Source organism: Camelus ferus, chromosome 11, assembly GCF_009834535.1.
Source record: "Camelus ferus isolate YT-003-E chromosome 11, BCGSAC_Cfer_1.0, whole genome shotgun sequence".
Taxonomy (NCBI): domain Eukaryota; kingdom Metazoa; phylum Chordata; class Mammalia; order Artiodactyla; family Camelidae; genus Camelus; species Camelus ferus.
Window position 1 is genome coordinate 62,567,904 of NC_045706.1, and position 21,803 is coordinate 62,589,706.

Sequence of the window (21,803 nt, forward strand, 5' to 3'; positions counted from 1 at the left end):
ACCCCCTCCCTGCAGGTTGGCAAGGGCTCCTTGGTAAGAGGGGAGGTCTCCAAGTCAGATTCCAAGGGTCCAGCTGGCCCATAATCCCCCTGCCTCTGTTACTGAAATGACAGGCCAGCCAAGAAACAAGCACCACTCGTAGGGTTGGAGTACTCAGATCTATTACGCGGGCGGGCTCAGAGGGGCTTCTGCTCCGAAGCTCTTGAGCACCTCCAAGACGTGTGCATGAGGTTTTATAGGGTTAAGTACAAGCTTGGGGTTTTCGGCCAATAGGCATGGAATAGGTTTAGCAGCATCATTATCACAAAAGTAGAGGCAGGGAGGCAGCAAACCAATATTTCAAGGCCAGATAGGTCTCTTTGAAAATCCAGCTGGCTAGCAAAAAAACATGGACAGGGAATCAGCAAACCAACACTAATTAACTTCGATTTACGAGTTAGCCCAGCAGAACTCAGATCAGTAATCTGACACTTGTTACACTTAGATTTGTGAGTTAGCTTGTTTGCTCAGTCCAACTTTTCCTTCATATCTCTGGAAAGAGAGAGGCTACTGGGAGCAATGGGCTGGTCAGACTAGGGAGGAGACAGAAGACAAGGGCTAGAGACAAAAATTTGAAATTTTTTTTTCAAATTTTTTCAAATTTCAAACGTGAAATTTCTAAGACATGACACCCTGTGTTGGGGGTGGGGCAGGAGGCGGGGAGGTAAAAAACAATCCTTCGAGTTCACAAATAGAACTCAAAAAAACAGCCCAAAAACCCCACCACTCATGGAGCTGGGAGAGGCTAGGAAGATAAGAATGGTAAAAGAAAAAATTTCTGCAAACAATCACTAGCAATGGAAGTGGGCTTGGCCCTGCCAGGAACTGGGCTCAGCCAACTGACCAAAACCAGGGATGCCCTTCCAATGTAGCTCTATCGGGGAGGCATCAGGGGTGAGGGGGAGCTGGCCAGACCCACAGGAGCCCAGGCAGAGTGGGGGTTGGGACCCCACCTTGGAAACTCAAGCCCACACTCCATATGCATGCGCACATTCAGCCTGTCCCCGGCCCCCTACCCCATCTTGTTTTCCAAGACCCCAGGGACTGAAAGGAACATCAGGTATGGTCCCGTTGGTTTGAAAAATAAGAGGAGTCTTGTACTTCAACATTTCATTAGCTAAAAAAAGTTTTAAAGTATGCACAGGGGTGGGGGCTGGGAGCCCTGCCATGGGGGCGGAGTGGGAGTGGGGAAGGGAGGGAAAAGCAGCAGCCCCCCCCCCGCCTGCTCCCCTGGGTTCCACCCCTGGTCCTACTGCCTCTTATATGTTCATTTGTTTAAAAGCAAAACTTATACACAAGCACGCATGCACACACACACAGGCACACCCACATGCTTCTGCAAGCCCTGGAAATCTATCCTCAGAGACCCTCCGTCTGCCCTCAAGGGCCCCCTCACTCAGGACCTGCCCCTCTGGCTAAGCACAGGGTGGAGGAAGAGACGGGCGCTGGGCCTGCCACCACCCACCATCTTAGGTCAGTCATGGAAATTCTGAGCCTCAGTTTCCTCAGCTGTAAAATGGGCAGCCCTCACAGCCTCGCCTACCCCAGCCCCCAGGCACAGGGACAGGTGAGGGAGGCAGAAAGGCGCTTTTGGAAACGTGGAAGCACTGGGAGGTGGTGGTGGTAGGGGTCCTGAGAATCCTGGGCCCCCGCAAGTCCCAAGGGGCTGTGGTGGGGGGCGGAGGCTGAGGGATGCTCCTGCTAGGTGGCCCAGGGCCTGAGAAAGGGGGCCTCCCAAGACCCCCAGGCCAGCCCCTCCCTGTCCCCGGCCTGGTGAGTAGGGAGACAACTGCTAAGGGTTAGATGGGGAGCAAGAGCTCCCCCACTGCACAAGTGTGTGCTGGAGAAGGCAACGCAGACCTCCACCACCTGCCATCCTCTTCCAGCCTGATCCCTGATTGGATTGGGGTCAGGGGGTGGGACAGGGGAGGCAGAGGGGCCGGGATCATGCAGCATCCCCTGCGGGTCCTGGGGAAGGGCAGACAGTAGCTCGTGACCAAGATGGTGGGAGGGTATGACAAGACGGGGGAGTGTGATGACCCCGCGGGAGGGTCTGGTGGGGGTTACTGGAGGGCCTCCTCTGCTGAGGGGCCAGCCTCGCCATCGTGGCTGGCTGTCTCGAAGCCGTGCTCCACACCCTTAATGTCCGGCTCTATCTTGCCCGTGTAGCTGATGAAGGTGGTGTAGGCGTCACCCTCGGCCATGAGCAGCTTGACCTTGGGGATGCAGCTCTTATGCACAACGCGGCGGGTGTTGGTGCACATGTTGGCCACGATGGTGTTCATCTCGCTCTCGTTGAAGTTGGGAGCAAAGTTCTGGCAGTAGTACTTGACGGCGTGGAGGACGCGACTATCCGGTTTGCAGCTGGGGTTGTTACTGGAAAAGCTGATGCCCGTGCTACAGCTGTTGGCCAGGGTGTTCTGGTCAAAGAAGGAGGCCAGGAGGTGTCACAGCAGGACCTTGTGCTGCATGCCTGCACTGACATGGCAGTTTGTGAGCTGTGCCCTCGTGGTGTACACTTTGGTGCCTGTCACAAGCTCCAGCTTTTCGGAGGGGTCACCCTCATTGTAGATCTTGGGGTGGTAGCGGTTGACAATCTGGTTGAGCTCAGCCGGAAGAGATGCCAGGTCTTGCCGCACATGGATATGATTCCAGGACTCGGGCCACCTGCTCAGGGAGGGCCTCCACCTTCTTGGCAGTCTGGCCGACGTTTATCATGCTGTACATGGTGTACATGTTGCAGATCTGCCAGTACTGCTGGTCTGTGCCCTCCTTGCCCACCGCCGCCTCATCCTCCTCGTTGTGGTAGGAGCCAGGGCTGGAGGTGCCTGGGCTGGTCTGCTCCAATGTGCTGGGCCCACTCACCACTCCCCCTGCTGCTACTGCCACAGCCCCCCCAAGTCAGTTGCCCAGCCCCAGGGCCCTGCAGCCACCACTGTGGGCTGTGCGGCCCCCCCCACACCGGGGCCTGCTGGGACTGCTGGTTGGTGGCCAGGTCTGGCGTGGAGAACTCGGGGTTAGGAGAAGGGGAGCAAGAGCTCCCCGACTGCTCGATTGTGTGCTGAAGAAGGCAACCTTGGCCATCTTCGGCTGCCGTTGCCACCACTGCCACCCCCAGCCTCCTTCTGACCGCTGTCCCACAGCCGCTTGGCCACAGGTGTGCACTGCACAGAGTCCAACTGCTGCTGCTCTGTCTTGACACGCGACACAAGGGTCAGCGGGGTGCCGCAGGCCGGCCAGCTCAATGTCTGTGCCACAGGGCTCTGGGGCTCAGACACAGGGGCCTCCTCGGCGTGCAGGCCCTGGGAGTCACAGCTGGAAGAACTCTGTGCCTTTCTTCATGATCTCCTGGATCTGCAGGAAGCCGGCTGTATACATGAGCAGGAACTGGTCACCAATGTTCATGCTCAGCCGGCCCGTGTAACAGAAGCTGAGGATCTCCTGGAAGGACTGGGGCTGCACGGCCACCAGCAGCTCCACCACAGCACTCCGGCTGCTGTTGAACACATCCCGGAAGTAGGAGCTGCTGGCAGCCAGCATGGCCAGGTGGGCCTTGAAGACATGGCCCTTGACCATCACCAACACGTCACAGTACAGGCCCTGCAGCTGCTGTTCCTTGAGGCACTTCAGGATGCTGATGCAAAAGTTCAGGATCTCCATCTGCACGGTCTGGGCCATGGCGGTGGCGGCTGAGCTGTGGCTGCTGCTCCAGGGGCTCCCAGTGGGCTCTGCAGTGGCGGCTGGGGCCGGGCCTGGGCCTGGGGTGCGTCCCCCCTATGCGGGGGCCTCCGCCTCTGCGGCCACTGTGGCCTCTGCATCAGCAGTAGCGGCAGCTGCGGCGGCCATTCATTGTGGGCCAGGACACCCCAGCCGAGCGCCGCCACAATGCTGCTTAAGTATTGCACAAAGTCTAATTGTAACATTCAGGTCATTAGTATACTCTTAAGTATACTGTGATAAGTAGACAGGGTTATTGACATTTGTATATTTATAAAATATTTTATCAGTTCATAAATAAACATAACAGTAATAGTAACATTCCTTTTGCATATTCCTTTTAAATTATGAACAAATTCTGTGGTTCAAGTCATCATCATCATCATTTGTTGACGACTTTACTAACTTCATACTATGCTGGTCACTGAAATTTAGTATTTCTATTTTTCTCCACAATAACAATGAACAGGTTGCCCCACCCCTTCTCCTGAAGAGACAAATTCAAGTGGGTCACACAACTGGGAAATGCAGAGCTGAGACATTGTTAGACCTCTCCAAATCCAAAGGCCATGCTGTTTCCAAATTTTGTAACACAATATTTTAAGGTAGGAACAAATCCATTGTTGGGATATCTCAACGTTAAGAGAGTTAAATTTATCCGAATTTTTTCTGTCCTTCAGTTAATATCTTTGGTGAGTTTCTGACCTATGAAATGGCATGGGCCTTAGAGATGATTTACCTAGCACGTTCATTTTATGGAAGAGAATGGAGTCCAGAGACACTGGGGATTCCTCAACATGGTATAAACTATAAATCCAGGATTTACAGCACTGTTCCATGGCTCCAGGCTGGCATGTGAGGAGGATGGGGAGTGAACGGTAGTTCACAGGACTGGCCCACTGGAGAGGATATTTTCCAAACTTAGCACACTCATTCTTACATCAAGGCTCCAAGAACTTTCTCCTTCTGCTCTTCAGGCCCCTCAGTAAATCACTTCTCTTATAATGGTGTTTGGGTGTAGCATGTCAATACTAAGCTGAAAGTCAGCACTGTGGATTTGTGACTCACTCACCTGCCATGAGCCAAGTTCCCTGAAGTGATGCTCATGCAACCAAACTGCTCACCCTAGGGTGGCACTGTCCCCAGGGCTGCCTGAAGGTGCCTCTGTCTCTGTTCCAGTAGTAGGTCCTTCAAGTCACCACTGCCCCTGAATCACGCACACAAGAGTCACCTCAGGGTGGGGCAGGGCTTCCTCCTCTTGCGGTTAATCTCTTCCAAGAAATGGAGAGCTTTCTCTGCATTGAGGGGAAAGGAGAGGAAAGGAAAAGTCATTTCGAGAACCCGTGGTTCCAGAATGGAGTGAATATGCATCCCATGTTCCCAGTGTCCCTGGCTGACAAAAGTGCTGTTTCTATAGCCCAGAATTTTTCATACCTCAAGGAAGCTTCTTGGCACCCCTGACCACTGACAAAGACAGAATAAACAACTACATTTCACTGTGTGGGCTGGGATTTAACTCTGGGACTACTTGGAAGTAATGAAAGATCTGCCTCTGCCTCCACCTGTGAATAAAACCCCACCGAACATGCAACATTGTTTTCCACCTCCTGCACCCGCTAATAGAGCAGGCAGATTCTTCAGAGTTCAGCGTAGAGAGCTGCTGAGACAAGGTTTCTCCCAATGAAATACCCACTGTCATGGGCATATCTGCTCCAATACACCTTTGTTTTTGCACTACGCTCCTCTGGCACATCCTCACCTTTACACATGGAGAAGCATCTTTGTTCTTTTATGTCAACGACAAGCACGAAAGCCAGCCCTCTGGCCCCTCCCACCAGTCAGCCGTCCCCCTCCCCCATTCAAGGAACCAACCCACCCCACTCTGAGAGCAGCAAGGGTACCTGATCCTTATTCTCGCTCCCTAGTGCTGGAGCATGAGTCCCAGTAAAGCCTTGCCTGAATGCCTCCTCCACCTTGTTATCAATTTCTATTGATTCAACGATCCAAGGACCGGAAACAGCATCATTCACATAGGGTAATCTCTTCTTTTTACCTCATACTATCTTATTTCTACAAATACCCGTATATTTACTGCTCACACTAATCCTTCCTGCAATGTCTCTAGTTACTTTGATTGTGAAACTGGTTCTGAGCAGAGTACTCTGAGGGCGCCAGGAGCACTTTCCTGACACTCAGTGATGAAGACAAGGGTAGTATTACTGAGTTTAACTTTTGTCTCTGGCTCCAATATAGCTCAATACAAGCCTTTTCATGATCCCATCTTCATTTCAAAGTTTGACATTTTGCTCATGAAGGACTTTTTGGCACTGATTCTGCCTTTTAGACTAATTATTGCATTAAAACCCCATTTATCTTGATTTCTGAGTGGTTTGTTGTCCCCTATTTTGTGCCCATGCCCAGTGCCCTCTTGCCTCCCCTGGCTCTAGCCCTGAGTTGAAGCTTCTCTGTCTTTGCTCTTATAGGTTCCCATCCTGCCTAGTTTTTTTCCACACACTCCTTATAGTTGACATCCACTGTGGGGTTCAGTCCTAACGTAGCCCAGGGTCCTCAGTTTGAGAATTCAAGGACTTTCATACCTTACCTTAGAGCTCTGCCTCAATCACTGGTGGTGTGAACCAAGTTCCTTCTTGACACAGCGGCAAGTCCTTGCCTGACTTCTGCATCAAATGACCTCAAGGCACTGCTGTGGGTCCTTAATGGGCCTCAGCACCGCGCATGCATGGGGCTCTCCTTGGACGTAGGGGAAGTGGCTCCATCTGCTACTGTACTGAGCATGCGCAGGACCCTCAGGCATTTACTTGCACTGTTACTGAGTCTACTTTGCCCAGACTTTTGAGATATTGGGTGGGTGTCATGGCTGTTATTCACCCACATGGATTTTGCATTAATGGGGGGATACCTTGTAATCTAGACTTGTGGTAAATGGGTTTTGGTTTTAATATCTTATGCTCTGTGTTTATGTGGAGGTTCTGGAAGACAAAAACTGCTTTCATGACCATGGCCATCTTCCTAGAATTCTTAAATTTATTTTATCTTTAAAAGAAAATAATGGGAGAAGTAGAATTATTTTTCAAGTACAGAAAGCATTAGAAAAAAATACACTAAAAAACCTCACAAAAGACTATTGTTTGCTCAATGCCTATGTGTTTTCTCATTGTTAACAAAGTAGATTTCAACTGCTAAAGATGTGACAGCTCCTGGTCCATGCAAGATGTAGATTAGAGAGTCCAAACACCCTTGTGCTACAAACACCCAGATGTGGGATGGCCTGGCCAAGCTCAGGAGAGAGAAAGGGAGAGGCCTCAGAGTGAAGAGGAAGGGAGAACAGAGTTCCAGTTTGTGATCCAGTGTGTCAGCTGTGAGGGAGGGGGTCCTGCCATTGGTCCATGGAGCCAGGTGAGCTTCTGTCTGATTTCCTCCCCTTTTGATGGGAGAGAAGTCAGGATCAGGGATGCAGACACAAAGGCACATAAACCCAGGTCTGTGGGTGGATTATGTCCCTAATAAAAGGTTGGCTAGAAAACATTTTACTCACTGAGGAAGCTTTGCTGTCTGGACTCTGGGTGAGAAGAGAGAGACTCCTCTGAGGGGAAGAATTACTAAGCCTGTGCTGAGGACTGAATGTTTTGTTTTTTTCCGGCCTCCCCCTATGAAGACTGAATGTTTATTTCCTCCCAAGTTCATATGCTGGCATCCGAAACTCTAAGGTGATGGTATTAGGAGGGGGGACTCTGGGAACTGATTAGGTCAGAAGGCAGGACCCTCATGAATGGGATGAATGCCCTTGTGACAGAGGCCTGAGAGTGCCCCCTTACCCCTTCTGCCAGGTGAGAACAGAGCAAAAGATGGCCTCCTGTGAACCAGAACATGCGCCCTCACCTGACACGGAATCTGCACTCAGTTTGATCCTGGATATCAGGATCTAAAACTGGCAGAACTAAATTTCTGTTGTTCATATGCCACCCAGTGTAAGGTACTTGTTATAGCAGCTCACATGGAGGAAGACAGCCTGTGACTCAGGCAGCCAGTGCTGGATTACAAGTGCCATGGGTATAAGTACACAGAGGAAGGAGTGGAGGTGCGGAGTTGGGGACATTTTGTTGTAACTGAAGTGGTAACTGAAGCCTTTTAACATGAAGGAAATGATACTTATGAACACTGTGTATTCATCTCCATAGGGTCCAAAAATGCACTTGAGAAAATTCTGCATCATTTTCTGATTAAAAACCAAGATAACACTTAACAAAATGGCAATAGGTAGCAATGCCCTTAAGCAAAAAAAAAAAAAAAAAAAAACAAACAAAAAAAACAAAAACAAAAACAAAAAAACCCCAAAAAAACCCAAAAAACAAAAAACAAAAAAAACCAAAAAAAAAAAAAAAAAAAAACCCTAAACCAGCAAGGATCCATTATCACCAAAACATGCTCTGATCTATCATGAACAAGGGTCAGCAGATACTATGACTGGGGAGAGTCCCAAACACCAAGACCTTCATGATACAGAATAATTTGATAAAAGTATAACCAATTTAGAGGAACTTCTTTTAAAGACCTTAAAATTCCTATTGGAACCATAAATTAATGAAGATAATGTGAAATTGCATACAAAAAATTAGAATACTTAGGAATAAATCTAGCCATGGAAGTGAAAGACTTAGAGAACTACAAAACATTCACTAAGGAAATTAAAGATACCTTAAGGAAATGGAAAGATATCCCCATGTTCTTGGACTGGAAGAATTAATACTGTGAAAATGGCTATACTCCCCAAAGCGATCTACAGATTTAATGTGATCCCTATCAAATAACCCAGGACATTTTTCACAGAAGTAGAACAAATAATCCTAAAATTTATATGGAATCAGAAAGACCTAGAATTGCCAAAGCAATACTAAAGAAATAGAATGAAGCTGGACGAATAACCCTCCCAGACTTCAGACAATACTACAGAGCTACAGACATCAAAATAGCCTGGTATTGGCACAAAAACAGACATACAGATCAATGGAACAGAATGGAGAGCCCAGAAATAAACCCACAGACTTTCGGTCAATTAATTTTTGACAAAGGAGGCAAGAACATACAAGGGAGTAAAGACACTCTCTTCGGCAAATGGTGTTGGGAAAATGGGGCAGCTGCATGTAAATCAATGAAGTTAGAACACTCCCTCACACCATGCATAAAAATAAACTCAAAATGGCTTAAAGACTTAAACATAAAACAAGACAAGATAAAACTCTTAGAAGAAAACAGAGGCCAATTATCTGACATAAATCTTAGGAAGGTTCTCCTAGGGCAGTCTACTAGGTAATAGAAATAAAAGCAAAATTTAACCAATGGGACCTATTAAACTTACAAGCTTTTGCACAGCAAAGGGACCCATAAGCCAAACAAAATGATAACTTATGCAATGGGAGAATATATTCACAAATGATGCAGATGACAAAGGTTTAACTCCCAGAATATATAAATAGTGCACACAACTTAACAAAACAAATAACCCACTCCAAAAATGGGAAGGAGACCAAGACAAGCAATTCTGCAATGAACACATACAATGGCCAATAGACACATGAAAAATGCTCAGTATTGCTAATCATCAGACAAATGCAATAAAAAAAAAATGCAGTGAGGTGCCACCTCAAACCAGTCAGAAAGACCATCTCAAAAGTCCACAAACAATAAATAATGACAAGGGTGTGGAGAAAAGGGAACCCTCCTGCACTGCTGGTGGGAACGTAGTTTGGTGCAGCCATTATGGAAAACAGTATGGAGATTCCCCAAAAGAATAAAAATAGACTTACCATATGATCCAGGAATCCCACTCCTGGGTACCTATCTAGAAAGAATCTTAATTCCAAAAGATACTTGCACTTCAATATTCATAGCAGCAATAATTAAAATAGCTAAGACACGGAAATAACCTAAATGTCCATTGGCAGATGCAGAATAAAGAAGTTATGATATATTTATACAATGGAATACTACCTTGGAATAAAAGAATAAAATAGTGCCATTTGAAGCAACATGGATGGACGTAGAGATTATCATTCTAAGTGAAGTAAACCAGAAAGAGAAGAAAAAATACAGTTTGATGTAATTTAAATGTTTAATCTAAAAAAAAAAATGTTTACAAAACAGAAAAAGACATAGAAAAGAAACATGGGTATGAGGGGAAAAGAGGGTGGGAAGGGTTAAATAGAGAGTTTGAGATTTGCAGGTACTAACTACTATATGTAAAATAAACAAGTTAACACTTTAGAGCACTGGGAACTATATTCCATAACTTGTAGAAACTTACAGTGAAAAAGAATATAAAATGAGTATACATAAGTATGTCGTATGACTGAAGCATTGTGCTGTACTGGGAAGATAATTGAAGACCTTCTCACAGAGGAGGAAAGGCTGAGGACACAGAGAGCAAACAGAAGTCCAGGCAGCAGCAACAAGTCAGGACAGAACATATAACAGAACGCCATCTTCAGATGCCAAGGGACACATCAGAGGAATGTCCATATATTTTTCCTTCTAAGCCATGACTGAGGAGTAAAAGCAAAATAACATTGTGTTCAGATCCAAGAGACTCAGACAGTTTGCCGCTGTCAGGCTGTCACTGAGAGTGAGGACGGGTGGAATGAAGGAAGAAGTGAATGACTCCCAGAAGGAACGAGTGGAGAGTGAGACACGAGGTGGGGAACGGGTGAGTGCAAGTCTGTCTGACAGTCATGACTGTGTAAATCAAGCATCAGGGGTTAGTAAGAACAATGATCATGGCTAATGAGAAGGCAGAAACCTCTGTGGTTCAGTGTTGTGTCCTGGCCATCACCGGCCACCCTACCAGGGCTCAGGAAGGCTGAGCTGAGGCAGAAAGGGCAGAAATGTACCTATATACTAGCCACTCATATCCATCTGTGTAAGAAGAATTGCCCACCATGAACAAGTGGGAAAGATTCCTGGAATGCACGATGGCTTCACCCTAGAAAAATGCATGACTGTACTCCATTCCATTAAGAGTGTGAGGAGAAAAAACAGGAGCATCTCAATGAATGCCGAGAAGGAAATGGATGAATTCACCACCATCTTCTGAATTTCATGGAAACACGACTAATTTAAAGGGTCATATTCAAACAATGTTCTTTTAAAAATAATTCTAGCCCAACTGGCTAATAACAATGTTTAGAAGTATCACACCATTATATATCGCATTATAGCACAGTATCACTTCCCTCTGTTCCTCATGCTGTGCGTCAGGCCTTATAGAACCTCATGAGAGAAATGGCTCAATTTAGTAGGGATGCTCATTGCAAGGAAAACATGCTTCTTTTATGCCATGGATTTTAACATAGATTATTCAAGGGAAACCCCCTCCCCCATTATGACAGTCATGCAGAGCGGTGTTTCTCCATGTGGTGACTGATTCCTAAATTCAGTCCCATCGTGAAACTTCAGGTCCATAGGATCTAATATTCTGACTTTGGATCCCTGAGGGAATCCGAGGTGTCCCCTGAGACCTGAGAGTGCAGAGCCACACATTAGGACAGTCAAAGGGGCCAAAATGAGAAAAGAAGTGAGAGCAGCTGCTGAGATGTGACGTGGGAGAGCCCTGGGATCAGGTGGGTCCTGGCTGAGGGGCTCTGTGGGAAGGTCTTCAGGAGTAAAGGGCCTGGCAGGTGAGGAAGGTGCCTATGTATGATGACCTCCTGTCGGGACAGCTCCAGGAGAGCCCCCATTTCAAATACATTCCCGAACCTGTCCTATCTTCCCTCGCAACTGTATTCATTCAGCAATACACGTCCATCTTCTTGGCCAAGTGCTGGGCTGGAGACCTGTAATATACTCAAAACCATGCATAGACTCTGCTCCCACGTGGCTGAGCGTTCGTTATAATACAATCCAAGGAAAGCCGTTGTAGGTAGAGGAGCAGGTAATTGAAATCAAAACCTGTCCCTCTCCCACAGTTCTTATCATCACTGTTCTTTCTTCTGACACTTTAGGATACACAGGATTGTAGCAAAGCGCCCCAGGCGAAAGCAGACTCAGTGCTCTGGGGATAGAAGTCCATGAGGACCCACCTTGGCTGTGCTGAGCAGGAGATCTTCCCCGGTGAGTGACTCCCACTGAGACCTGCTGCCCCACTTTAATTGTCTCCTAGGGATTCAGGGACAACCCCAGTGTCCTGTGAGCAGACCTCTTTCTACCCAAATCTACATCACACGCACACAAGGCAACATGAATTAAAATATCTCTACTACATTGCACTGATTGTCAAAGTCTTTTATTTAAATAGATATTTACAAACACAGACGGCTGTAGGGAGAGAGGAAGGGACAGAGGTGGACGCAGATGGGGGCTGGACACAGAATAACACATGTCTGTGTATCCCAAGGGACAACTTCCACTCAGTGGCCAACTTCTGTTTGAGCTTAGACCTGAAACGAGATTGAAGAAAAAAACCAAACCTCTATAGCTTAAAGAAATCCTCACTCTCTAAAACATGTTCTGAGGAGGGCTAAATTGGGAAGGAGCACTTTGGAATGGAACAGTGTTTCTCAGAAGCAGTGACACCCCTCCCTCTGGTGGCCGTATGGGGAATGGCATGTGAGCTGCTGGCTCCATGGATGTCGGACAAACAGGCAACATTCACACAAACACAACATCAGTCTTACTGCTGGACAAAAACCAATCCTCTAAGATCAAAATTTGGGGTTGCCTTCTAAGTCCTTGTCTTGATCATGACATGACCGGCCACTTACCAAGGGTGGGGTCTCAGGGAGTGTTGATGGAGGCCCTGAGCTGGGCCCTGGGTCCACAGCAGACAAGAGAGAGGAGGCCGCTGCCTCACAGGACCTGCAGGGAGAGAGTGGGAACGTGCTGGGGTCACTTGTCCACATCCCCGCCCTGTGTGTCTGGTGCAGAGGAGTGAGTCTATCCAAACAGAGGCATGTAGGGCACTTTGATGTTTATATTAAGAATAAAACACAGACACAACAGGCCGCAAGGAATATGTTATCACCTCTAAGAATCATCCGGAATTGTAAATCACAGACACCTCAAGAACAGTGGGCGTCCCGGCCCTGAAGGCGACGGGAGGCAGCAGAGCCTGACTGATACTTACAGCACGTCCCTCTGCTCTGGCTCTGTGTCTGACTCTGGCTCTGGCGCTGTCGCAGGCAGGAGAGCTGGAGCTGGCTCTCCATGCAGAGGGGTTTCCCCAGCGGGTTCTGGAGCTGGTGCTGTAGCTCCAAGAAGGGAAACTCTTATCAATAGGACTGCTTTCCCACGTGTCTCCCAAAGCCAGGGGAGCCCTCACTGCTACTCAATCAAATCTCACTCCATGATTCCACCCCCAGGGAGTCTTCCCAGACTCTGCTCTGTGTGGTCCAGTGCCTTCCCCCCGCCCACCCAACAGATCCCCCACCCTGCATCCTCCTCACCATCACTGTCTGCCTCTGGGAGCTCCAGTTGCTCCAGCTGTGTCAGGAGGAGGTGGGCCTGCTGCTCCAGGTCTGAGCCAGCCATGCTGAGCTCTATGTAAGTGACAATGGTCTTAAGGCATGGGAATTCTGGAGGCTGGTGGAAATCGTCTGGGAATTGGAGCAGCCAGGTGCCCAGGATGGAGGCCATGGCCCTGGGGTTAGTCAGGGGGACACCAGAGTCAGAGGCTTGGCCTTTCCTACCACGTTGGGCTCCCAGGGTAGCTCTGCGGGGACCTGGGCCTTTTTGCCTTTGGCTCCTGCCCATCCAGAGGCCGGCTCTGCTCCATGTCCCATCTCAGCTGGCAGTGTGGGCAGAGGCGGGCTTGGACACAGAGGACGCGCTGCTACCAGCCTTCTGAAGGGACAGCCCTGGCTCAATGGTGTGACCACCTGTCCACCGCTTCAGGGACACCTGTCACACTGCTATGTCCCTCTCCCTGCCCCTCCCCACTGGATGGCACCTCTGAGAGGACAGGCAGGCTGTGCGCTCTGGGCACTGCCCTCTAAGGGACACGGGAGCTGCTCTATGAGTGCCTGAGCCAGGAGGGAACAGACAGGCTGTGTCGGCCTTCCAGGCTGCCCACGGGCCTGCACACTCCTCAGACTTTAGCTCCTGCACCTGCTGGCTGCAGAATCCTCCAGGGACCCCGCCTGGGTCTCCTTCTGCCCCTGCCACTCAGCATCATCAGGATGGGCTCAGCTGTCCCCTGAGGCTCACTGGGTCCCCTGAGCAGCAGCTGAGTCCCCATCATTGAGGCTCCACTTGATGGTGGGCAGGATGCTCTCCACCCCTTGTGTTCTGTGCCTCCCAAAGTGCATGAGGGCAGGGATGGGATGGATAGGGGATGGTTGTGGGTTTTCTTCAGTTTTGACTCTGTCCTCTGACCTCCCAGATGCCCCTCACAGTGCCACAGTCCCACCCACAGCTCTCTGGGTCTCGTCTCCTCTTTGCCAGGGGAAGCCCTAGGACTTCTGCTCTCAAGCCAGACTCGCAGGATATGTGGGATCCAGGATTCCGCCCACCTCTGCCCAACCAGAGAGCCCAGAGCTTCACACACTGTTTGGGGAAGGAGTCCTTCCCGCTTCAATCCAAGAGACTCACTGTTTCAGCTGGTGCAGGGGTCCCCCGTCCTCCTCAGTAAAAGGGAGGATGCATCCGTATCTAGAGGAGAGCAGGAAGGCATCACATGGACTGTCCCGAGCACACGAGCTGGATGTGCTGTCTAGTGTGACAGTGTGACACCCGAGAGAATGGAAGCCCTGGAGGGCAGGGCTGATGTCTGCTCGATGCATTAAATGATGGTTGTTCCTAGAAAAGCCCCTGTCCCTGGGGGCCCTTCCTATACATTGGGGGAATGAGTGAGTGAGCCCACCCGGCCCCACAGCGCACATCTGAGTGGGCCTGGGACCCCACTTGTCCCTCCCAGGGATCCCTGCTCTCACTCTCCCAGGACAGGGACAGCTAATGGCGTCACAGATCCCCTTTGAAATGGGAAAACAGTTCCACCCAAGGCCAAAGTCCCAGTGACACAGGAGGCAGACGCTAGCTCTTGGGCAGGAGGACAACGACAAATTCGCACAACCACAGCCCTGCCAGCTGCCCTTTCCGTGAGCCAGGTCCCCGGAGAGCACCTTCCATGAAGGTCTCCCTCTGTTCCTACCCTCCTAGGGCCTGATCCTCTCTTGACCCCAGTGTGCAGAGGGGAAACTGAGGCTTAAAGAGGTAGAGGAACAATGCCTCATGGCACTGCTGGTAGGTGGCCAGGTCCCCAATGTCCCATGAAGACAGAGTGCTCACCTTCGGAACAGATGGTCCAGCACCTGCTGGGCGGTGGCAAATGTTCGATAACTGCCCAGAAATGTGTTCACATAGGAGGGGTGGCCGCCCAGGACGGCAGGCACCAGCTTTGCCACCAGCTTCTCCAGCCTGTGTCGCTGGAGGCTCCACGCCCTGTAGGCCTCATCCCTGCTCCCTGATGGTCCAGCTCCCCCCTGGGGTGGAAAGAGGAGAGACGTGAGTCAGAGGCAGCACCGGGGACCCCCAGGCACTTGGGGCTGGAGGTTAGACCGAATCCTCAAGCCTCAAGCTCTTGTGCCTGAGGTGGAACAGGGGAGCCCTGAGCAGATCCAAGATTCTCAGCACCACCAGTACCAGGGGCGAAGGGCGATGGTGAAATGCATCAGTGTCTCAGATCCCTGTGTCAGCACCGCAGTGCCGGCCCCTCCCTGCACGCACCACTTCATCCCCGTGCCTGCGGGTCACAACATCCCATTCTAGGGATGAGAACACAGCGGCTGAGCCTGGGGTGGGAGGGCTCAGGATCTTCAGGTTAATGTGGACACGTTGGGATGGAGAAGAAACAGGACAACATGAAGAAAAATGCAGAAACACCCGTGACTTTACATATACTGAAGTTCTGTCCGAGTCTCTTTCTGAGATTCGGACTCATATTTGGGCACTGACTTTGCATCTGGCCAAGGCAGGGCCTGGGTTGTGACGGCAGATGGTGGAGACGGGGCATCAGAACCCTTTGCCAGCAGCTCCCTTAAGAGGCAGCCCAGGGGAGAAGCGGGGCAGCAGTGGGGCCCGGGGCTTCCTGGGTGTGGAGTCTCCTCGCTCGCACTCACCCTCAGCGCGTCCTGGGCTCTGCTGCTGTCGTGGGGCACCTGCGCCTCCTGCAGGGAGGTGGAGCGGGGATCTCCATGGACCAGGTCCTGTCCCGTCCCGTGTGTTGAGTCCTGTAAATACAGTGCCCAGAGGCCAGGCAGGAGCCTCAGAGCCCTGTCTGGTTCTCCGACCCATAAGTCATCTCCAGTCGTGACACACATCCACCACTGTCTGCACAGACCTCCTTCAGGGGCAGAAAAGCTGACAAAGTGGGAGCCTTGTATTCCCATTGACACAGAGAAGATGCCCCTCAGGAGTCCTCTTTCCCCCTTCTCAGCCCTGTCCTTGGGTGCGGCCATGACAGGACCACCAGGTTACCAAGTGTTCAACAAGCCATTCCTGCCCAGAGGGGACACCTCCTCTCAAGTCCCTCTTCAGCGACATGGAGATGAGGGAAAGTGGGCCTGCCCAGGGAGGGCCCCCAACGGAGGCCGGTCCCAGACTGGCCTTCTCCAGGCCACCCTGCGTTACCTTAGGTGACCTCCTCAAAATAGGCCACAGGCGCCTGGGTGGAGGGTTCCACAGACGCCTACAGCCACCGAAGAACCTCGCAGTCCAGGGCTTCCTGGCGGAGAAGCCCCGGGAGACCGGGAAACAAGAGGAGAACATCCTGTGTCTTCAACTGTCTCCAGCCAAGTGCGCTGGCTCTGGAGCTGTCGTTAGAATGTGGGTGCCTGGTAACCAGGTTCCATTTCGGTTGGGGACTGTGAAGGATGTGATGTCACTTCCTGGGGTCCACTTCCTGGAACCCCCTCCTCAGACAACACCTCCACACACTGCCCTCTGGGCCGCTTGCCTGCTCACGCCCTCCTCCACGCAAACCCGCATCTTGCACAGTTATAGCAGCCCCGCCGTCTCTAGAGCTGCCGGGGAGGGTCTGCATGCAGCTTTGAGGAGACGCCCTGGCTTCCAGACTCCACTCCTCATTCTTACCTGTTCTCCATCCTGGGGAAGTCCTGGTGTGTGTCCAGGCCGGTGTGTCTCCCCAGCTGCACAGTGGGAATGATTCTAGCAAGTACTTCTAGGGACGTCCTCAGGTGCAAGTGGAATAAGGCCTAAAAAAGTGGAGAGTGATGTCACCTGGAGGTGTTGCCTGCGACCCAAGTTATCTTCCTCTGACTTCCTCCTCCACGGCTGTTCCTCTTATGATGTGACGTGATAATTCTTATTCAATGTCATTTTACACGGGTGTCTTTGTGTGTGTCTTTGTGTGTGTGTGTGTGTGTGTGTGTGTGTGTGTGTGTGTAAACCAGTGGTCACACTCTGTGTCGCCCGTAGGAAACTGTCCCCACACAGGAGAAATGGGCAAGAGCATCCTGAGGTCTGAGGGTTTCAGTTTTCTAAAGCAAACCGAATGAGAAAGTCTGAGGCCCTTGCTGGAAGTTTAGAGCTCATGAGTCAAGGCCATGCAGGTAGCAGGGCTGGAACTGGGATTATAGACAGCCTGTGTCCACTGTGCACACTCAGTAGCACAGTCCTGGGAGCAGGAAAACTGTCCACTTCTCTGATTACACAGTCTGGCACGCTGAACTTCTCCAGCTGGATATGCAGTGACCCAGGGACAGATGGGCAGATGGTGGCTGACATCACTAGAGTGGCGTGACCATCTCGTTGGCTGCTTCCTTGCCTTCATGGAGGTTCCGTCCAGGTAGGAGGAAGGCCAGCGAGTAAACTGAATGACAAGGAAGGATGTAATCAGGAAGTAATAAGTGCTCTGATGGAATACACTGGGGACGTGAGAGAGAGCAAGGCCACGGGCAGCATGGCATGGAGCAAATGACAGTAGGGACCTCATGACCAGGGGGCCCACGATTCTCAACTCGGCATCAGAGATAGCAAGGTGAGGCCGAGAGAGGGTGCCCACCCACAGGGAGCTGGCCTCTACCTCTAGCTCCGTGTGGCGCTCTGGCCTAGCTGCTTACCAAGGTCACTGCCTCCTGTTCGTGGGCACAGATGCAGCTGGACTCCATTTCCCGGCCTCCCTCGCAGTCGGGCTTGGTCAGGTGTTGAGGTCTAACGGTGGCATGTGAACTTCAGCGCAGCCCATAAAGATCTCCCATACGTACTCCTTCACGTCCTTGAGAGCTGAGAAGCCATATGTCGAAGATGATCGATTCAGCGGATAAAAAGAACCTGGAACCCGAACTCTGGCTAGGAGAAGAGCTACCCACCAAGGAAGATAAACCCATTTTGGACGTTACGCAAGTGAAGAAAAGCCCGGGATTGTATTAAGCCACTGAGATATTGCGGTTTACATGTTCAGGCAGCTCACATGACACTGATTCACTGAAGCCACTGTGTCATTGCCACGGCTGCTCATTTGGCCCTTTCTCAGCCTTATCATATTACCACTTACCTTTTTACTTTCAGGTCACTTTTCCTTCCTATAGGTCCCACTCCCTCAAGTGGGATGGCAACGGGGCAGTCAGAGGTTTGCCCTTGTAAGGTGAGTGTTTTGTGTGTTCTCTGCTCCTTAAAGTGGATTCTGCCTTCACTGCTGTAGCATGTCAATGGATGCTCTTAGGGCCCTTGAAGCCATTTGTACTTTTAGGTGGAGGAATGCTTAATGCTCTGTCTTTCAGCTTGCTTAGACGACATGCTTTCTAGACTACCACGAATGCAGTCCTTATCTCAGTCCTTCCCCAAATTGTGATCATGTCTGAACTAGCGGGGCCCGGGTGAGTATGACAGAACTGCTCATACGCTGCTGTAGCTGCTCATTTCCATGTCCGACTGTACGCTTTTTCAGGACAGGGAAGATTTCTTGGGCACCAGGCACAGTATCAGGCGCATAGGAGGCGTTCAACGAATGCTCGCTGAAGGAACAAATAGGGTCATTCCACGTCGTCAAACACACCGGGATGCTATGGAAATAATCCGCAGCTTTTATTTCCCCCTCCACTTTTTGGTATTTTATTTCAAAAGGTTGATTTATATAGACAGGTATTTGGGCAATTAATGAATCTTTCTTTATAATTTTGTCAATTTCCCGTGGAGAGCACAATTTTTCAGTGATACATGAACATACACCTATTCATTGGAACAATGCCTTTGGCTGTGAGCTACCACAAGATCTTGTATGTATTTCCCTGTGCTATACAGTATAACGTTGTTCATCTATTCTGCATCTGCCTGTCAGTGTGTGCACATTTCCAACTCCCAGTCTGTCCCGTCCCACGCCCCTCCCCGTTGGCAACCACAAGTTTGTTTTCTATTTGTATGAGTCTGTTTCTGTTTTGTATTTATGTTCTTTTCTGTTTTTCCTTTTTTTTCCTTCAAAACCATCTTTAAAGCAACAGCCTAGGGAAGCCTGCTTCCAAGGGGTCGAAGGCGTGGCCTGGGCCGAGCTCGGAGCTTGGGTCGGGTGGGAGGGGCGGTATGGGCCCTGCGGGGAGGGCCAGAAGAGGAGGGGAGAAATCTGCGGAGCAGGGGCAGGGGAAGGGCTGGGCCAGGAGCAGAGAGCCCGGTTGGGGCGGTCACGGCTGTGCGGGGTGAGCTGGGGCGGGGGCGGCCTCGGCTGGGCGGGGAGATCTGGGGCGGGGAGAGCCGGGGCCGGGGCGGCCTCAGCCAGGCGGGGAGAGGTGTGGCGGGGAGAGCCGGGTCAGGGGTCGTTCTCTGCCGCGCCGTCGAGCCGGGGCATGGGGCGGGGGGTGATCTCGGCTGCGGCGGGACAGCCGGGGTGGGGGGGCGTCCTCGGCCGGGCGGTGAGAGCTGGGGCGGGGAGAGCCTGGGCGGGGGTCATTCTCGGCCGTGCCGGGAAAGCCGGGGCTTGTGGGGCGAGGGGCGATCTCGGCTGCGTCTGCACAGTGTGGTCCATAGGCGGCCTCTGCCGCGCGGGGAGAGCCGGGGCGCGGGGAGAGCCGGGTCTGGGGTCGTTCTCGGCCGCGCCGTCGAGCCGGGGCATGGGGCGGGGGGCGATTTCGGCTGCGGCTGGACAGTCTGGTCCGGAGGCGGCCTCTGCCGCGCGGGGAGAGCAGGGGCGGGGGTCGGTCTCCGCTGCGCAGATCGTGGCGGGTGGGGCCTGCGGGCGGGCTGCTGTGGACAGCGCTGAGCCGCCTGCCGAGACTGTTGAGAGGCGCGCGACTACTGGAGGCTTGGCCTGAGGTGGCTACTGGGGGCTCGGTGCCTGCCTGGAGGCTGCAGGGAGAAGGCGGGCCTGGGGCTGGGGCTGGGGCTGGCGTCCCTCCAGCTCCGACAAGGGACCCGCGCCCGCGCACTACCAGCTAGTCTTCACCTGCATTGGCTGTGGGACTAGGTACTCCAAGCATATCTCCAAGCTTGCCTATCACCAGGGTGTGGTCATTGTGACCTGTCCTGGCTGCCAGACCCACCACACCACCCTCGACAACCTGGGGTGGTTCTCGGACCTGGATGGGAAGAGGAATATTGAAGAAATCCTGGCAGCCAGAAGGGAGAAGGTATGCCAAGTGACTGGCAAGGGGGTCCAGGAGCTTGTTTTAAGGGCTGCGGGGTCCCCCAAATCCACCAGTGCTGTGTCAGGGGCTGAGGACCAGGATCCCACCCACCCTGGCAAGAAGGAGGCCAGCTGACTCACCTTCTGCCTTCAAGAACGATACTCTGGCCCTGGGCCGCTCTGGATATGCCTATTTTTTTTTTTTTTTTTTTTTTTTATCAGTAGCTATCAGTTGCAGATGTGGGGCCTGGGGCTCTCCTGCTCTCCCTGGTTCTGGAGTCAGAATGACTCCCGAGAACCCTCTGTGGGCTGCAGCTGGGGCCTTCTGCAGCTACAGGCCATGTCCCAGTGGGAAGGGGCTGGACATGGAGTCTGAGCCCCTCCTGGCTGTGGCTGTGTGGCCTTGGGCAGGTCACTTTGCCCCTGTGAGCCTCTGTCTTCCTGTCTCCAGATGAAAATGCTCAGAGCGCCACCTTGTCAGGAGGACAGGCAGAAAGACAAGACTCAGAAGAGACATGGGGTGGCTCAGTCCGGCCCCCAATGTCAAGGTCCCCATCTTGCTGGTTCTCAGGGATTCCAGGAAAGGATGGCCAGTTAGCCAGTGTACTTCCTGGGTGCAGGATCAGCACCCCCACACCCCTCTGCAGATCTTGTCCCTCTGGCCAGACACAAGGAGGCCCCGCAGATCCTTCTGTGGCACCTGCTGTCCCCTGGACAGCACTGGTGAACAAGTGCCAACCTCAGCCCTGACTTTTGGCCACTGGCCAAGCGGTCAGGAAAGCAGGCCACTCGCTGTCACCACTGACAGGCCAGGCAGCCGTGGTGACAAGGGGAGTGGGTGTGAGGGGTGCTTTCTGATGGGCGGTGGGCCGCGTGCCCCGCGTTTGTCTCGCAGCCTCGTTTGACTGTCTTCTCAGGATGTTCCTGTGTTTATGAGAGCATGTTTATTTCCAGAAGCCTTCTGGGCAGTGTGAGCTTCAGCATTAATCACCAGCCACCATCTCACAGGATCCCGGCAGGATGCGCCCTCCCAGTTGCCGACCCCGTCGGCGCTGGGCCTCAGCATGGTTCTCCAGGCACTGGCAGTCTGTGCTCTGACTCGGTTACCCCCGTCCTTCCCCTTGGCAAACAAGCCTGCATTATTCCAGCCCAGAGCCCCCTGGCCATTTTGTGAAGTCCGTCCTGGAGGCTGAGCCAGCAGCCCCACCACGGCCTGCTCTCATGTGCCACAGAGGCCCCAGGTGACCCGCTGGCCTTGAAATGCCTGAGCTGCAGGGCTGGGTATTGGCATGGCTGCCTTGCTGACCCCAGACGGTTAGGACCAGAATCTGGGGAGGTCCTGGGAGCTGGCTGGACTCTGAGAGTGCAGGGCTGGGCCTTGGAGTGCCACTGAGACCAATCCCACACTCCATGGATGCGGAAACGGAGGAGGCCTGTGGTTTGGACATGAGTGCTAGCCGTTTTTTAT

At 51.9% G+C, this 21,803-nt stretch overlaps 2 protein-coding genes, 1 long non-coding RNA gene and 1 pseudogene across 5 annotated transcripts; 1 reads left to right on the top strand and 3 right to left on the bottom strand.

Annotated features, from left to right (window-relative positions):
- Positions 1 to 2,068: 2,068 nt before the first annotated feature.
- Positions 2,069 to 2,940, bottom strand: LOC116656641 (annotated as a pseudogene).
- On the bottom strand, positions 2,101 to 4,071 carry LOC102519386 (nucleus accumbens-associated protein 1-like). The gene is given in 2 exon segments (XM_032491733.1): positions 2,101 to 3,357; positions 3,359 to 4,071. Coding segments are annotated over 2 exon segments (660 nt in total). The 5' UTR covers positions 3,718 to 4,071; the 3' UTR covers positions 2,101 to 3,056.
- A 6,137-nt stretch (positions 4,072 to 10,208) lies between these two features.
- LOC116667243 lies at positions 10,209 to 12,035 on the top strand. Its single transcript, XR_004324057.1, has 2 exons — positions 10,209 to 10,477; positions 11,772 to 12,035. It is a non-coding gene; the product is annotated as an uncharacterized LOC116667243 (long non-coding RNA).
- Position 12,036: 1 nt separating this feature from the next.
- Positions 12,037 to 16,835, bottom strand: LOC116667239 (ral guanine nucleotide dissociation stimulator-like). Of its 3 annotated transcripts, none has more exons than XM_032491720.1 (7): positions 15,882 to 16,342; positions 15,052 to 15,245; positions 14,356 to 14,415; positions 13,212 to 13,405; positions 12,893 to 13,010; positions 12,531 to 12,624; positions 12,037 to 12,206 (listed from the first exon to the last, which is right to left on the bottom strand). In XM_032491720.1, exons 1-7 carry the CDS (start codon positions 16,218 to 16,220, stop codon positions 12,201 to 12,203), a joined length of 1,005 nt encoding a protein of 334 aa, XP_032347611.1. In that variant the 5' UTR covers positions 16,221 to 16,342; the 3' UTR covers positions 12,037 to 12,200. The 3 variants fall into 3 exon arrangements, with proteins under 3 accessions (XP_032347611.1, XP_032347612.1, XP_032347610.1); XM_032491721.1 differs by lacking the exon at positions 12,037 to 12,206 and adding an exon at positions 16,393 to 16,835 and having other exon boundaries at positions 12,230 to 12,624; positions 15,882 to 15,992; XM_032491719.1 differs by lacking the exon at positions 12,037 to 12,206 and having other exon boundaries at positions 12,230 to 12,624.
- Positions 16,836 to 21,803: the final 4,968 nt, after the last annotated feature.